This window comes from Musa acuminata, chromosome BXJ3-8, assembly GCF_036884655.1.
Source record: "Musa acuminata AAA Group cultivar baxijiao chromosome BXJ3-8, Cavendish_Baxijiao_AAA, whole genome shotgun sequence".
NCBI lineage: Eukaryota > Viridiplantae > Streptophyta > Magnoliopsida > Zingiberales > Musaceae > Musa > Musa acuminata.
This window is the reverse complement of record NC_088356.1, coordinates 42,717,192-42,735,676: the sequence shown is the minus strand read 5'-3', so window position 1 is coordinate 42,735,676 and position 18,485 is coordinate 42,717,192. Positions and strand designations below refer to the sequence as shown.

Below are 18,485 nucleotides of genomic sequence, written 5' to 3'. Positions count from 1 at the left end.
CACAGAAAATAAGTAATTCTGATAGCATCAAGCAAACCAAGCAGCAACTCTACTAAAATGGGCCAACTGCATTTAATCAGCAAATCAAAGACCAATCAAACCCAAACCCAAACACAACCGTAGAGCTGAGACAACCCAATTCAGAAAACTGGGACTGTGGACCCCAACTCATAATAAATATTAGATTCATGAGCAACTTTACCAAGTATTTTCACATTACAAAGGAAACTAATGTACATTTACAGTGAAATTCTGCTTTTACAAGATGGAGCACCTGCTTGTCAGGAAGCACACTAATGCAATAATAAATACTCAACAGCATTCTCCTGGGAAACCTTGTTTAGTAAGCTCTAAATGGCAGTCTATCACATTGATACTTCCCTGAATTGCAACACCATTGTCATCAAAGAGTCTCTCTTCGACCTATTCATGAAGAGTTTGTTCAAAAACAGAGGCATTCACCTCTGGAAGTATTTTCTTGCTGTTAGACTAACGATAGCTTCAAAACATATTCTACCACTTAAGACTTAACAGAGTCATCAATACATATTCTACTACTTAAAGACTTACCAGGGTAGTCAATACGGGATGCAATGGAACACTTGTTTGCAAGATAACCAGCTATGCAAACCTAATTCATGTGGATGCTAAACCAAAAGAAGAATGGAATACTTTGAATCATTTCCTTAAGAGTTTTAAGGGCTCTCTGATATGAGTGTGGAACACTGATCATTTTCAACTGAAGAATTATGACCCACTTGTACATGTATTTAATATACATAACAATGAAAGATAAAATAATCATCTTCCCAACCAAACTTTGAAAAGTTCACTTGCTCAGAAGATTTTGCATAGACATGACCAAGTAAAGTGACTTAAAACTGAACCACACAAGTTTTGGAGACTAATATAAGATAGGGAAGTTGGGAATTAGAAAAGAGAACTTGAACCAGAAATTCATTTTTGTAACAAGATACTCATAAAGATTTTCTTCCAATATTTGGAGACATCGTTAATCCTGTGAGGAAATTTTTGGATATTAATGAAATCATTTGGAGACAGATTCTGTCCTGCAAAGGCAAAACAATTATAGACTGAGGTCAATATATGAAAACTACAAAAGAAAATTTGTCTTATTTTATACCAATAGATGAACTGCTTCAACAGTTTCTTTTGCTTTTTCCTCATCACCAATTACTGCTCCAACAAAAAAGAAAAAGAAACAGACAACCATAATACCCTTCTAAAATAAGAAAAAAGATCAGCAAAAACAAAATTAAAGTTTCCATTTAAATAAATCAATTATAAATTACTGGCATGCTATATATTATAGACTAACTGAACTGCATTAGATTTCCTCAGCCTTTTGTCAAGAGGAGTTAATGAAATATTTAAAAAGTTCCAAAGAAAAATTGCTTGCAGCCATAGAATAATTAATGGAAAGGTTTCATGAAAGAATGAGAATGAATCAAGAAGCTCATAAGAAAAGGTGCTCTAGAAAAATTCATCTTCATGATCTGCATCTGTTCAACTCCTTCGGAGCCAGAAACCTCAGGTACGCAGCCACAATGGCGTCTTTATGTGATACAGATAAGGGCACTGCATCTAAATCCTGAAAGAGCATTGGAATATAATAGGAATGTCACTCATAATGGTTTCAGCAACTCATACTCACTTCTTTTTGAAGGAAAAAAGTTTGATCAAATATCAATGCAGTCGACCAAAATGCTATAGCAAGGCACGCGTGGGAAGATAGGTTCTTCCCATCAAGATGGAAAAGATTTAAGGGATGTTTGGATCAATGCTCTTCGATCTTTCTCCGCCAGCGGGAAGAAGATCAGAGGACCAAGTCCGATAGCTACAATCGCGAGAACGAGAAACACCGTTACATCAAACCGGGACTTCACCTACAAGGAGAATACACCCTCGAATGAGAAGCAAGATCCAAACTTTGCGTCCTTAATGAACCGATCGAAGGAACTCCAGCACGAACTCATGAGCTAGGGCAAGAAATCTCGATCACCTCAAACATCTGCGACCCAACCGCAAGCCTAAACTTCGCCTTCTTCCCTTCTTTCACCTTGGGGAACGATCATTCCCAGAAGTTCCTCGGCTCCTCAGCCATAAACCCTAAAGATCGCACCCCCAACGAAGAACCCTCTGCAACAATTTGTCATGTAATCGTGTTGATTACTTCGAGAAGATTAATCCGCTCATAATAGCATTCAAACTGCTCAGTTGCTGACGGTACATTGCGGCTTAACCATGACAAGCATAGAATAGTTTATCACCCACCTCACAGACCCGTATTCTCTACCAGCGAGGTTAATGGGAAGATGACGTGGCTGCTTTGGGCCCACAAAGGCTCCGTTTAAGTTTACGGTGGACTACGGAGGATTTGGTAATGGAAGTGTAGAATGGTGTGGTCGTCGTTTGGCCGGAGAAAAGATATTAAAAATATCGCCCAATCAGAAGCCGGTATTTGATAGACCCACCACCAAGAATGCGTCTCCAGATACGAGCCTCCACGTGGCAGGTCCAGAAACTTCCACTCAGCCCCTTTCTCTCTCTCTTCTCCTCGATCCCCCGCTCGCCTTCTACAAATCTCCCCAAAACACTACGCTTCGACCAACAGAGCAAGCCGCCTTCCGGTGTCTCCTCTCGTTTTCTCCGCCGCTAATTCCAGTCGGATTCGTCGGCAACCGATCGGAAGATCAATAATCAGCTTCGTCTACTTGCTGCTCTTGTGCTTTCGAGATGCTTGATTCGAGCGGCAAACAAGAGCAGGTTCTCCTCCTCTTTTCCCTAATCGTACTTTTTCGTTCTTTCCCTGATATTTGACAGCAGCTCCACTTTGAATTGTTTTTGGTAACTATTTGACACAATGAAGTGTGATGATAATTTAACGCCATCACATCTGAACGCGGATTTCTTTGATCTCTTTTTCGGTTGACTGTAGTTGATTTTCGTAGATCACGATGAGTCTATCGTGGTAGAACAGTAGATGATATACAGGTTTTGATAAAAGAATCGAAGTAAAAGAAATTGTTCGAAATAAGATCTGTGAGAGATTGAAAGATTTTTAATCCAGAAATTCTAGTCATCTTGGTCAAGACACTTTCTGGAAGAAAACCGTGGAATCTCGTTTCCACACCCTAACAATGGAATAAAATGTTTTGGAGATGGTACTATTGTGAAGATTCAGCAAAAAAACAATGGGAAGTGAAGCTTTTTATAATTATAATGTTTTCCCTTCTTTCCAATTCGACTCAGATCATCCCTAGACTTCATGGAATTGTTTTGGCCTAAAACACCTTCTCTGGCTCTGGCTGAGGTGGAACATATTCTGTCAAATTGTATGACTCCAATAAAGCGCAGGACAAACAACTTGGACGAGGATAACATAAAGATGATTCTTGAAGCTGTATGTGAAATTTTCTAAGCTAGAAAGGACTCTTAATGATGATAGGAAGAGAGGATATCAACTTAATGATTAGTTACGATAAAAGAAAATTTTTCTTTTTTAGAGAGAGAGAGAGAGAGAGAGAGAGAGAGAGAGAGAGAGAGAGAGAGAGCCTAAAGGTTCATCCTCAGGTGTTATCTTCACTTTCATCAATAAAGCTTGTTAAGATTAATAGCTTTAAATTTTAATAATTGAATTCTCTAGTTGAAGTGTGGGCATTTTCTCAAATTAGACAGCCCTGATAAGAAGGTCATAACTTGTGACTAAAGTGAGCCAGTCTACATATCCTGAATGTCTGCCCATAGAGTTCTGTTATGGAATATGAATTGAGGCTTTTTTACCCAATTAAGGACTCGATATACAGTCCCATGTTTGGAAGTTTAATCACCAAATATCACCACTGTAGTAGCTGATTTAAAAATTATGAACTAAAATGCTTAACACGCTAGTAATTTTCTGTATTTTTATTCACAAACTGGACTCTGTCAAATTTGATATGAAGAATATAAGAGCATACAGTGCTGTCCCTCTACTTTGGTAACAGTATTTTGACTTTTCAGGTAGACCATGAATTCTCAGGTGAAGTCAGTAATAATGAAGACCATCCACTTTGCCTCACGGATGTGCAAGAAAACACTTTGTTTGCCTTTAAAGATGACAGAATGAAAGGCAAGAACGAAGGCCTTGCTGGTGATGTGACTTCCAGGCCAATATCTGGATCTGAGAATGATTTTACTTGTCATTATATGGAAAACAAGTCCATTTCTGGTAGAGATGAGGCAATTTCCACTTCAAATCTTGACCTGGATGTATTGCCTGATTTCCCTACACTTTATGCATCATATAGCAGAGGGCAAATTGATGCCAGTGATCAGGACTCTCTGCAGACGGAGTTGATAAATGATTTTACAGATTCATCAAACCTAAATGCTGTGAGAGATTGTACAATGGAATTTCTTCCTTCTGATGCTATATCTAATGAAGATTCATTCATGGTGCATAAATCATATAGTTTCTCGACCAGAAGCACAGTGCAGCTAGATACTAAACCAAAAATATCTGCTAATGAGCGTGATGATAAAGCAAGTGATAGCCTTCTAGACTGTGATTGGGATAGTATTGAAGATTTTGATCTTGATGCAGTTTTCAGGTAACCTAAGGCACCTTTGTTTTGAACTTTGTTGTTAAAAAACTTTGGTTTCTGATATTACAAAGAATATGAGTGGCTGTACCAGCAAATCTGATAGTAAGTGTTTTTTATTGTTTGCTATATTTACTTCATCTACCTGAAAAAAGCAGAAGTGACTCAATCGATCACTTTTTTGGAGATGACATGATGGATGTTAGTGATGGATTATTTTCACCATCTGATCCTCTAATCAGTGGCATCACTGAGTTTGTTCCAGTGCCCGTAAGTCTTTATTGGTTCAGTTTGAGATAGAATATCACCATAGCATTTAGACTTCTATAAGCAATTATACAATCCAAAGCACATATTTATAAAATTAGTAATAATGGCATTTTGGTTCACACTTACAGGACGCAGCATTATGCAAGGAGGAACTTTCTGATAAAGAATTTTCTTCCCTTCGGTTAGATGAAGGATGTGATGCTAAAGGAAATGTCTCACAGAGAAGTCAGGTAGATATATATTTGTGAATAGAAATATTATGTATTTTGTTGGTTCCTTTTGAAAACATTTCTTCATTATTACTTTGGCAGACAGCAGCTAGCACATGAAAGTTGACTAACCATATGCTAAATCTGTCCCATTAGTGGATGTTACATGCCACAACATCTGTTAGAAGATCTTTTGAAATTAATATTATTTCATTACAATAAACTATGTACAAGATGCTCTTACATGGACTTGAACCAGAGACCTTTGAACTGAGAAACAGGCTCTAACAAAAATGTCAGACAATGAAATTTTTAACACCACCATTTGTACATGATGTTCAATAGAAAAAAAATACTTTCCTTTAAACAAATTGTTTCTCTGACATAGTACGACAAGAATGTGAGGACAACAAGAACTTCGAAAAATTGAAGATAAAAAGGGCAGTCCAGTGCATGATGCTCCTGCAAATGTAGAGTTGGGTAAGGCCAACATCCATGGCCTTACCCCTTCAAGTATAAAGGTTGTTTCCATGAGCAAATGATAATCATTATGTTAATTTCAATATTTTTTATTGTAATTCAAATGATAGATTAGTATATCTAATCATATGACCAAGTCCAACAACATGTAGAAAAGAATAGAATTCTCTTCAGAAGCATCAACAACATGTCGTTTGAGTATCCTAGTCTTCTATCATATTGAAAGAATCAGAAACTTTGAAAAATTGTCATGTATTTGACAAGCAATTCAAAGTACGTGTATCTCATGGCTAGCTATACGAACCACTCAAAGATAGGTGCACAAGTGAGAGAGGAATGGGTGCATTTCTGTTTAACCCTAAAAAAGAACACAAAAGAATGAAACAGATTGGACTACCTGACACATACTGGACAGGGTAAAATTAGGAACCTTGCTTCTAATAACAAGTACTTCTATTGATTGGCTTTAACTATGGATGGATCACAGATTTTCATTCAGGTGGTATACCATTGGCATATTGGATTTTCATGTGCTTTACAAAACTAAATTTAGAGCACATCAATGGTAATATGTGTCAATATCAACTCCTTGTTCTGTAGTCCTATCTTAGCATTTGGCATCATCTGTACTAAATTAATCTTCTGGATTACTATTATCAAGAGTTACTGGATGTTATATTCAATCTGTGTTAAAAAGTACATTCATGACTAAGGCTGTTACCAAATCTACATGAGTAGGGGTTATGCTAAACATACACGTTGTTTAAGTGAAACTTGCCCACATATGCCTTAGACCACTAATTCAACCCATAAGTAGAACCAATGCATTTATGGAGATTAGCTGAGATGGCTTAAACATCACATGAAGCTGAATTACGTCCATGTTTAGATCCAGATTAGATATGAGAGTGAATCGGTACTGGTACATTATCAGTTGGGTGGTATGCCTGGGACAGTAAGTGTACTAGACTGTATGCCAGTATAGAACCGGATCTTGCCTTGTCCACGTACCAATTGGACATCAGATTGGTAAATACCAATTCATACCAACTGATGTGGTTGGAATTAAAATTCTTGGTTTCAATTAAAACTCCTTTTTCACCGTCTTTTCTTTAACTACCACATCTTCACTTAAGGGTTTTTTTTTTCCCAAAATCTGACCAGCCATATGTTCTAGTGTTAAGTAGCCAAACAGCCAAGCATCCATAAGAATAGGATTTCCATACATTTTCATCTGGATGCTCTTGACTTGAAGAGATCAATTTATTTCATTTTTCTACTTAAACATTTTGTTGATTGAGCTTTATAATCTTCAACATTCTTATCTAAAGATAAGTAAAAAGAACTCGATAGAATTTATTTTATTTTTCTACTTAAACATTATCTTGATTGAGCTTTATAATATTCAGCATTCTTATTTAAAGATAAGTAAAAAGAACTCAATAGAATTAAGTTGAAGTTAAATTGCCAGAGAACTCGACAAGTTGCCATTATATCTTCTTCTTAATATTTTAGCTGAAATCCTTTTCGCCAGCTGATGAAGCAGAATAGTGCTGATTATTGCTCAATTTTGATCAGTTCTTTCTATGTTTCATGTATTCTTGAGCACCTCTTTAAATTGTAGGTAAAATATTTTAATACATGTGCTCAATGAGAAGATATTTCAGTGATATTTGGGTAGCATGCAGCATAAAATCATACTTATTTTGTATGGTATACATTCCGTAAGTTTCTTGCATATGTCATTTGTAAACCTGATTCTTTTTCTCTGCATAATTTATCACTACAATGATTTACTCCTGTATGATATTTTATACCTTTTATGAGGCTTGCCTTCTTTGGAAGATATTTGTTAGGTGATTTATCAATGAATTCCACTTATTGCTATTGTTAACTATCTTTGTAGGTAGATGAGCATGAAAGTTTGTTGACGTATTGGGAAAAGGAAGAGGAAAAGAGCAAGAAAATAATGTCCCAAGAGTTGACAGGTCCCTGGTCTTATGACATTAAAAACCAACAAAGTCCAAGTCATCAATTCCATGATTCCTCTTGTGTTACTCCACAATCCTATCAGTCGTCAGATAGCAGCCTGCAAAGGAAAGCTAGTGATGAGGAATCTGTTGTTTGTGTTGGTACCTGCAATGACATTATATCCAGTGATTCTGGATATCCTTCATATCCCTTTCCTGCCATTGAAGGAGGCTCAGATGTTTGTGCTGAACACAGTAAAAAAGAATACTTTTCTAGCTGTCAATTCTGTCATTTAGATCCTTGGAGGCATTCAAGTTCTGCTTTTGGATATCGTCATGCTCAGAGAAACCAAAAGAAACCTATTTCTAGTGGTGATAGAGGTAAAGCTGATCCATCAGTACACCCAAATCCTGTACAAAAAATACCAGCAATTTCTATAACACCTCAAGAGAGAAATGGGAAACCAAAGCAGATGCAGATAACACAATCTAGGTTTGAAGTTCAACACAAGAGGAAACAATATGATGATCTGAAATCTGGTTCTGATAGCTCAATCTGTCAAACATCTCCAGGGAACAGCCACAGTCAGATTATGACAAGCATTGTTGGATCTAAAGAAATTTGTAATGACCTTACAGTTATGGAGAAGAACATGCTTGTGGATGCCCCGAGGATCTCTATTGTGAATGATGATAATTCTATAGCAGAAACAATATATTGTCAGCTTCAGGCCGCACTGTCAATGGTAGGACCACTAATAGAATTTTATCATTTGAACTTCAATGCATTTTGCTGGTCCAAAGAAATAACTTTTTGCTCAACCTTTATTTTTCTGTTTGTAGTTGGATAATAGGTTAAAGTTTTGCATCAGAGATAGTATATTCCGTTTAGCAAAAAGTGCGACAGAAAGGCACAACATTACTGACAGAAATGGTACAAACAAAGATAATGTGGAAAGAAATGCTGCAGCAAATGGAGAAGCAGACAATAAATGCAGGTTAGTTTTTCTAAAATTTAAAAACAGTGTACTCATCGTTGCATGTTTTATAGACTTGTTAAACTATATCAAATTGATTTCTATTTGTATCGATTTGTGCAAAATATTAACAGCTCAAAATGACCATTTTATTCCTGGATGAAAATAGAAATAATATATGTATGAGACAGAAAAACTAGGTGTATGGATACATGTGATGTTGCATCAATTTCGGACTTATCATTTGCTAGATCATGATTGAGAATACATTTGCTGATTATCCTCAATTCGTTATCACATAAGAAGTACACTTGTTGATTATCCTCAATTTGTTTTCATACAAGAAATTGTTCTGGATGCATATTAGTAATCACATCAGTGTTTATTATTGAACATTTATCCTTTTATTTTATGATATATTTTATTTAAGAGCCTTGTCTTACTCTTTTTTGAGCAAGTGGAAGACCGTTGATGACTTTTAGCAAATGAGATGAAGTCTCACAAAAATTAAGTCAGATAACGTCGATTAGAGTTCAACACGATCATTATCTACTTGTTGACATGGATTTTCCAGATTGCAGTATGACATCCACTTGCGATCCTACTCTGCTTATAGGATTTGAAGTACCCACAGGAGCATTGTAGTTATAATGAGGCAATACCATGATACAGCATGCATGTAAAGTCCATGTCATTTGGCTCATTTGGTTACACTAATCCATATGCTTATCCAGAAACTACATTTGGATAGTCTCTACAAGTAGACCTTTCCCTTCCCACTATGTTGGATGGTGGCACATCTAAAGGCACAAATCGAGTTTTTCAAATTTATTGATAATAACATTGTCATGCATATGTTCTTAGCATATCATATTGAGCTTCAGCCACATCTAACTCCTAAGCTAGCATGAGATTCTTTTTGGTACTAGGACAGTAGGACACTAGGACATACTATTCAATTGCATGATGTGTGATGTGTGATTACTGAAACTTTATGCATTGACTCTCCCTAAATTGTGCAGCAAAAGTCTCATGCATCCATTCATGTTTTTTATTAATTTGATAGGTTCAATCATTGAATTTATGTATGATTAAACTTGTCCTCATTATTGAACTAGTGTGATAATAATTGCATCTTTGTATACTTATTCGATTGTATTACCGACAATAGTTTATAGAAAGTAAAAAATATTAAAAAACATAAAATTGGCAATAAATTTTTTTTAATGAACTTGTATGATAGCGTTAGACCTTCTATCTTGTCCCAAATGAAGTGTTTATATGGGTTGTTATTGGTACAACATTAGTTTAAAGCATGATTAGTATCAATATCATAATGATATTGAGAACCTTGATCCTGAACCTCTCAATTACTTAGAGCTTGGGAGAATATAACTCATAATAAGACTCTGAAATTGATCTAAATGGCAATAAAATAAAAAGAAGAAAGCACATTAAAAGATAATAGGAAAAATAGAACATCGAATGAAGATGTCCTTTTCTGGGTTGGCCAACGTAGAATCCCCATAGGGTTGTTCCGGGGTTCTCGCACCTTGTATCTTACTGTAAGAATCACCATAAAAGCTCTTATCAACAATTCGGTCACTGACAAAAATAGGGTGTATGAACTTGGACATATACTTCATCCAGTGCTCCCCTTATTATGTGGCTTCATTTGAAAATCTTAGATAGCATTTATGCAGTTCTGTCCATACAAGTAAAAAGGTATTTGCAACTGGAGTCCTCATCACCTAGATCATAAGGGAACAATTTTACCGAGACAAACTTGTGGTATACTTGAATAAATAAGTGGCACATGTGATGGATGACACATTAATAAATTGTGCATGTTTATGGATGTCACACAAGTAAAGGTTTATTGTTGTAGATAGTCTTGTAATACAGTACATAACGGTCACAGATACTATCCCAAAAGATACAATTGACAGTATTTTAAATGAAAGAATACTTCAAATTTTGACTGTAAGTCCTGAGAGTTGGGAAGATGCTGTTGGTGGCTTGCTAGATGCTTCTTTTTTTTTCCCTTGTGCAATTTTTGTATGAAAAACTTTTCATGACTTTTACTTCCTCATCTGCTGCTTGCTTAACATTATTTGTTAAGTTCAAAGCACATGCAATTTTCGTCATTAAGCACATGTATGGCATGCTAGGTGATATAAAAGCTAATAGGAACAACTTTTGTTGGTCAAACTAGTATGTTAAGTTTGTGGATCTTCTTCTTTATGGCATTGCTAAATTAACTTCAATTTTGTTACTCATATCTTCTTGAAATTAATATCCGTTTATAATGCATGATTTCATGTACAACATCTCATTCATAAAAATTTGCGCATGGGGTTTCTGCAAATGATGCAATTAGAAAAATCATGATCACAGGTGAATGGTACTATGTAAGTACCAATTTCTCGATTTTATGGCCTACCATGCTCATCTGTTAACCTTCCAGTTATCATCCTTACATATAACTTTTCAAAGAATTTGAAAGAAAAAAAAAAAAACTCTTATTTATGAACTTTGAACTTTTTCTTTGCAGATCTAGAAACTTATCTGCCTCTGAAACCGGTACAAACCCCGTAGACCGGATTGTCGCTCAGTTGCTCTTTCACAGGCCTTCCAAGTTATCTTCCTGATATATCAAAGATGAATTTGCTTAATCATCCATTGTAGTTAACCCAGGTAAGTTGTCGCACCTGTATCAATATTTAACACACACAGTTAACTCGAAGGGCATGTAAGAGAAGGAGAAGCTGTCCCAAAAAAAGCTAAGACAAAACTCCACTGAGTAGACTACCAAATGTCATCCTACTGTACCGTGGAAACATATCGATGGAACATGCTCGATGAAACGGTCAATCTCCAATGTCAAGTAAGATGTATATTAGCTTTACTGGTTCCTAAGATTTCCACCTTGAGATCCTTTTTATCCGCAGAGCGAGATCGTTTTACTTTTAGCTACTTGGAGTTTTCATTCTTGAGCAAGCACAGATTGGACGTCAGTCATCCATATAGATTTATGCAAACTTCATATATTTTTGCAGTTTTAGGTACTTGGGGGCTCTGCAAAAGCGATCGACATATGAAGTTTTATCATGGTTCTGCTGCTACTCTTTCCTGCTGATCCTAAAAAGCATAAGATGGCAGATCACAGTGTCTGATACAAGCCAGACGCTAAATGTGCATATTTATTGTTCTTATATATAAATATATATAATATAATATGCATGAAATAAATAAATACAGAATGCATGAAATAAAAATGAATCTCATCTCAGGGTTTAGTAAAAAGGCTAAGCTCTGGCAGGCCAATTGGAATCAAACATGGGAACATGTTTTAGACCGGTTCGGGATCCCTTTTTGCGGATAGCTGATGGTTTCTCTGGTGTTAATATTTTCGTGGTGATGTGTACATAAAAAGTCTTCATGGCGTCGTCGACAACGGAAGACCATAACATCACATTTCATCAAATTAATCTAAAAATTAACTCATGTTTGTCCCCATATCAAAGGTGGCAATCATTGGCATCGGACCCAAAGGGCGACCTCTACCTCGGCATTCGTAGGAGCATCCATTCCCAGATGACCAGTGTCCTGCTCGACTTATTATAATACATGCTTCCTGGGTTTCGCCTGACAGGTTTTTAAGCCTTTGATGATGACGATGTGGATTATCATTCCTCTTCTTCTCCCACAATGATGCATCTTGTGGTGGGTGGGTAGCATACAACCCGACCACTCATCAGCAACACAAAGATCCCCATTATTCCTCAGCTAGAATCAATTTCGCGTATTGTAAGGGACAATGGATCAATCATCCCACCAACTGACCCAACCGTTTCCTCAAGTGCCGCAGCCTCAACTGCCAGCCACTACATGAACCCGAGATGCACTCCATCGATGATACAAGTCCAACCTTGCACAATCAATTAAAAGAAATGGACAAACAAAACATCTTCACAACAACATGAAACACCAGATCTAACAAAGGAAAAACCCAATCAATCAAGGGGCTCCCCAAATAACCCTATTTGTCGTTTTCCAGTACTACTAAACAATCAATATCCAAAGAAGTCTACATCAATCTTGTTGCCTGTTTGACTAAACAAGGTTAATCCCTAATAGGTTATGCCATGAACTTCAATACCAACACTCAATAAGCAAGCAATTGACACTCATTGATCCATACATTCATAGTTGGCCTAAGGTCATCATGATTCCTTTAGTTGATAGTCAAGATATCATCACCGATAATATTTCTAGACCTATATCAAATATGAACCAACATATAATAACAAAGCCCTTATGTCATAGAAAAAAATATATAATACTAAAAAATATGAAAGAAATGAATTATAGTGCATGAGTCTCATATAAATTGAATTATATATATATATATTTATTTATTTATTTATGTTTCTCTCATTTCATGATATGATTTGTAATGTTTACGTTCCATAAATACGATACATAATATATTCATATTCTAAACTCTTAAGATTAAAATATATATTTTTTTTAAAAAAATATATTATTCTTAGTATTCTATGAAATATTGACTCATCATATATAAGCATTAATGGCTACGCTAAGTATAACATAATAAGTTAAAGTATACTAGTGAACTTGAATATGAGATTAAGATATATTAATATTTAGTGTAAAGTAAAAATATTTATGTTCGAGGATCAATATTTGAGATGAATAATGTTTTAAGTTTTTATATGCTTTAAAATATATAATTGATGATATATCAATCTTGATTAGTTTTCGAATTAGATACATAAAACTAAACTCTTCTTTTAAAAGAAAGAAGGTAATATTTTTTATCTTTTTAAAGATTTATTTATAAATATAGATATTACATAGATTAAACTACAAAAGGTAAAAAAAAAAAAAGGCTTTTCTTCCCACCATCACCTCAAAGGAGAGGAAGAGAAGAGAGACTACAACGGTGGAAAGGGGGAGGCTGAGACGATGGTAAGGGGAGGAGGAGAAGAGAAGAAAGGGAGGCTGCGATGGTGGAAAGGGGAGGAGGAGAAGAGGAGCGAGAAGAGAAGGGGGTTGCGGCTATAGGGAAGAAGGAAAGAATAAAGAAGAAGCAAAGAGAGGAAGAGAATGAAGAAAGTGAAGGAGGAGAGGAAAGAGAGGAAGAAAAAAAAAAAGGGAGAAAAAGGGGAGGAGGATAAGTGAAGAAAAGAGAAGGATGAGGCTGTAGGTTAGAAGGGAAGAATATAGAAGAAGGAAAGAAAGGAAGGGAGAAAAGGAAAGAAAGGGAAAGAAAAGAGGAAGGAGATATATAAAAATAGAGAGGAGGAAAAAGAAGAGAGAAAGGAGCAAAGGGAGGAAAGAGAAAGATCTCGAAAGAAGTGGAGAAGGTTTATCGTCATGAGTTAAATATATGTATTTTGTAAGTATAAAAATATATAAATTATGATAAAAATATCTTGTATGCATGCATATATGATGACATACGATATGATTGTTGTGAGTTAAATATGAATGTATGTATTTTGTAAGTATAAAAAATATATGAATTACGATAAAAATATCTTGTATACATGCATATATGATCATGTGAGAGTGCACAAATATGTTACTGTTAAATCTCGTATTTTGATGATGAAACCAATTGATAATTGTGTTTATATTTTAATCTACGTTTTGAGTGACGCAGGATGCTTCGATCAGGATGAGACAATTAAAGTAGGAAAAATCATGTTGGGTCGGAGGAACATGTCAGAAGATTGGACGTCGGGCCGGTGGATCGGTCGACGTATCGACAGAAGGCTTCGGACTGTGGATTCGGGCATCGAGCCAAGAAGAGTGGGTATTGCGCCAAGGATATCGGAGTTGCAGAGTTAACTGGTCGATTGGGCAATAGGCCGTAGGAGAGGACGATGCGCCAAAGAATCAAACAAAGCGTCGAGGGACCAATGACATGCCGGACAACTTGATTAATGCTTAGTATTAATTGTCTAAATCGAAGTATGTTTTACATGTGCAGGATTAACTACGATGGCAGTAAGACATGCAGCAGGAGTTGCACCGGAGTCAAGATCATGATCACGTTGGGGGTTCGAGAGTTCGTCGGAAGTTCGTCGGAAGTTCTGCGGGAACCAGCCGAGAAGTTGCGGAGCTTGCCAGAGAAGCTCGTCGGAACTCGCCAAGAAGATCGTCGTGAAGTCCAGGAGCTTGCCGGGAGTCCGTCGGAACATTGCCGAGAGTTCGTCGAAGGTTTGCCGGAAGCTCGTCGGAAGAATTGACATAGGGATTTGTTTAGCTTATAATATGTCTTAGGAATTGTAGTTAGCATGTAATTGGGATTGGACTTGTGCTAACCCAATTAGGGTCCAGCTAAGCCCATGTAAGAACTGTTTTGGGCCCAATAAGAGGCCCAAAAAGTGCCCCAATAAGACTTACCGTCATGGCACAGTCTTCGAGACTATGTCAAGCGGTGGTATCGTTAGTCTGGGCAGTTGTACCACCCTTGGCAAGGTGCCACGTGGTGGTACCGCCCAGCACAGCCACCTAGGCGGTGGTACCGCCAGACCTGGGCGGTGATACCGCCCAAGACAATGTCAGCCAAATTGACACTGGGCAGTGGTACCGCCCAGCGCAGGCGGTGGTACCACTCGTGCCTAGGGAACCTAGGATGAGATGTTTTTAGGCTTCAAGTTTGAATCAACTCGAAGCCTATAAATACCCCTCTCATCCCTAGTTAAAGCACACAAGCACAGAGAGCAAAAAAGGAAAGAAATACGGTAGAAATCAGTTGAGAAATCCCTCCTCTAGCTTAAGTGTTAGAATTCTGTTTAAGAGATGAGAGTGAGTGCTTGTAAGGGTTGTCTCCTAAACCCGGTAAAAGGAGAAGAGGGGTGTAAGAAGGAGGTTGATCTTCGCCTAGTAAAGGAAGATCGTTAGTGGATGCCGGTGGCCTCGACAGAAGAGGAAACAGAGGAGTGGATGTAGGTCACGATTGACCGAACCACTATAAACTATCGTCTTCTCTAGTTTGTATTTTATCCTTACTTTACTTTAAATACGTTTCCGTAAGCTTTCAAAGTTATTATATGCACGAAACGACTTTTACGTCAGAATCAGATTTCAACGTACGAACGCAGTTTTAATCGTCGAAAGTTTTTACCCAGCGCAGGCGGTGGTACCACCCGTGCCTAGGGAACCTAGGATGAGATGTTTTTAGGCTTCAAGTTTGAATCAACTCGAAGCCTATAAATACCCCTCTCATCCCTAGTTAAAGCACACAAGCACAGAGAGCAAAAAAGGAAAGAAATACGGTAGAAATCAGTTGAGAAATCCCTCCTCTAGCTTAAGTGTTAGAATTCTGTTTAAGAGATGAGAGTGAGTGCTTGTAAGGGTTGTCTCCTAAACCCGGTAAAAGGAGAAGAGGGGTGTAAGAAGGAGGTTGATCTTCGCCTAGTAAAGGAAGATCGTTAGTGGATGCTGGTGGCCTCGACGGAAGAGGAAACAGAAGAGTGGATGTAGGTCACGATTGACCGAACCACTATAAACTATCGTCTTCTCTAGTTTGTATTTTATCCTTACTTTACTTTAAATACGTTTCCGTAAGCTTTCAAAGTTATTATATGCACGAAACGACTTTTACGTCAGAATCAGATTTCAACGTACGAACGCAGTTTTAATCGTCGAAAGTTTTTACCCAGCGCAGGCGGTGGTACCACCCGTGCCTAGGGAACCTAGGATGAGATGTTTTTAGGCTTCAAGTTTGAATCAACTCGAAGCCTATAAATACCCCTCTCATCCCTAGTTAAAGCACACAAGCACAGAGAGCAAAAAAGGAAAGAAATACGGTAGAAATCAATTGAGAAATCCCTCCTCTAGCTTAAGTGTTAGAATTCTGTTTAAGAGATGAGACTGAGTGCTTGTAAGGGTTGTCTCCTAAACCCGGTAAAAGGAGAAGAGGGGTGTAAGAAGGAGGTTGATCTTCGCCTAGTAAAGGAAGATCGTTAGTGGATGCCGGTGGCCTCGACGGAAGAGGAAACAGAGGAGTGGATGTAGGTCACGATTGACCGAACCACTATAAACTATCGTCTTCTCTAGTTTGTATTTTATCCTTACTTTACTTTAAATACGTTTCCGTAAGCTTTCAAAGTTATTATATGCACGAAACGACTTTTACGTCAGAATCAGATTTCAACGTACGAACGCAGTTTTAATCGTCGAAAGTTTTTACCCAGCGCAGGCGGTGGTACCACCCGTGCCTAGGGAACCTAGGATGAGATGTTTTTAGGCTTCAAGTTTGAATCAACTCGAAGCCTATAAATACCCCTCTCATCCCTAGTTAAAGCACACAAGCACAGAGAGCAAAAAAGGAAAGAAATGCGGTAGAAATCAGTTGAGAAATCCCTCCTCTAGCTTAAGTGTTAGAATTCTGTTTAAGAGATGAGAGTGAGTGCTTGTAAGGGTTGTCTCCTAAACCCTGTAAAAGGAGAAGAGGGGTGTAAGAAGGAGGTTGATCTTCGCCTAGTAAAGGAAGATCGTTAGTGGATGCCGGTGGCCTCGACAGAAGAGGAAACAGAGGAGTGGATGTAGGTCACGATTGACCGAACCACTATAAACTATCGTCTTCTCTAGTTTGTATTTTATCCTTACTTTACTTTAAATACGTTTCCGTAAGCTTTCAAAGTTATTATATGCACGAAACGACTTTTACGTCAGAATCAGATTTCAACGTACGAACACAGTTTTAATCGTCGAAAGTTTTCCGTTGCACTAATTCACCCCACCCCCCCCCCCTCCCCCCCTCACTTAGTGCTTCTGATCCTAATAGTTACGACATATAATACACATATATTATGACATGTAGTGCATATTACGATGTGCGATGTGAGAGTGCACGTATATATTATGACGTGTGGTGTGAAAGTACATGTATATATTTGATGTGTATATATGTATCATAACATATGATATGAGGGTACACGTATATATTGTGACATGCGATGTAGGAGTGCACATGTATATATTATGACATGCGGTATGGGCATATACATATATATTATGACGACATGTGGTGTGAGAATACATGTATATATTACGATAACGTGCAATGTGAGAATACATATATATATATATATATATATATATATATATATATATATATATATATATATATATATATATATATATATATATATATATATATATATATATGGTGTAGAAGTCCATTAATTTATTATGCTTCTTACATATGCAAATCAGCATTTCAAACTATTTCTACATAGAATTTTAAGTTTTTTGATATATACTATCTTATAGAGTTATGCTTACTAAAAAAAAGTCGCTAATTACAAATTAACGCTTATAGTTAATTATCTTTGATATATTATAAAAAATATATATTAATATCTTTATAGTTACGAAAGTAAAATAACTAGATGTATTAGGAATGATTGTATAAAACAAACTTTATCTAGATTTATTTTAATTATAAATTTATTTAAAAAATATTTATAGTCTTTTGACGTCTAAGCCAATAAACACATATTGACTTACCATCACAAAGATATTTTGTCAACAAATCCCGTGAAATGATCCTTTGCAAGAAGTTGACAAAACCTCTTACGTGATCCTTCCCAAGAAATTGAATATGAAATGCAAGCCCTCAGTTGAGATGAGATTAATGATGCAAATGTTTCTGACCTTCCGAAAAATACTTAACAATTCTTTCTCTTCCTTTCTAATATGATAATACTTTGAATACGAGCCCAACGCCCTTTGCTCTTTGTCAAATGGCATTGATGAGCAAATATGACACTATTAACTCATATTCTAATGACATTGAAAAATAAGAGGGGCACGCATGCCAATGGGAAGACTTTTTAGATCTTACAGACTCATCAAATAGATCCAGAATGAGAATGAAAACCAGTAAAAATGTAGAATATATAAACAAACTTACGCCAAACAAATATATAA

General features: G+C 36.7%; 1 protein-coding gene across 2 annotated transcripts; it reads left to right on the top strand.

Moving 5' to 3' along the window:
• The first annotated feature begins 2,605 nt into the window (after window positions 1–2,605).
• Window positions 2,606–11,460, top strand: LOC103995332 (protein LNK2). Of its 2 annotated transcripts, none has more exons than XM_009415899.3 (7): window positions 2,606–2,787; window positions 4,024–4,613; window positions 4,763–4,874; window positions 5,003–5,104; window positions 7,470–8,279; window positions 8,377–8,531; window positions 11,065–11,460. In XM_009415899.3, exons 1-7 carry the CDS (start codon window positions 2,758–2,760, stop codon window positions 11,159–11,161), a joined length of 1,896 nt encoding a protein of 631 aa, XP_009414174.2. In that variant the 5' UTR covers window positions 2,606–2,757; the 3' UTR covers window positions 11,162–11,460. The 2 variants fall into 2 exon arrangements, with proteins under 2 accessions (XP_009414174.2, XP_009414173.2); XM_009415898.3 differs by having other exon boundaries at window positions 4,760–4,874.
• The last annotated feature ends 7,025 nt before the right edge of the window (window positions 11,461–18,485 follow it).

What these genes read in the sequence shown, in the direction of transcription:
- LOC103995332 (XM_009415898.3), top strand. Translation starts at nt 2,758, where the DNA reads ATGCTTGATTCGAGCGGCAAACAAGAGCAG. An exon ending in GATCTTGATGCAGTTTTCAG is followed by an intron (nt 4,614 to 4,759) that starts GTAACCTAAGGC and finishes ACCTGAAAAAAG; the next exon opens with CAGAAGTGACTCAATCGATC. An exon ending in TTCAGGCCGCACTGTCAATG is followed by an intron (nt 8,280 to 8,376) that starts GTAGGACCACTA and finishes TTCTGTTTGTAG; the next exon opens with TTGGATAATAGGTTAAAGTT.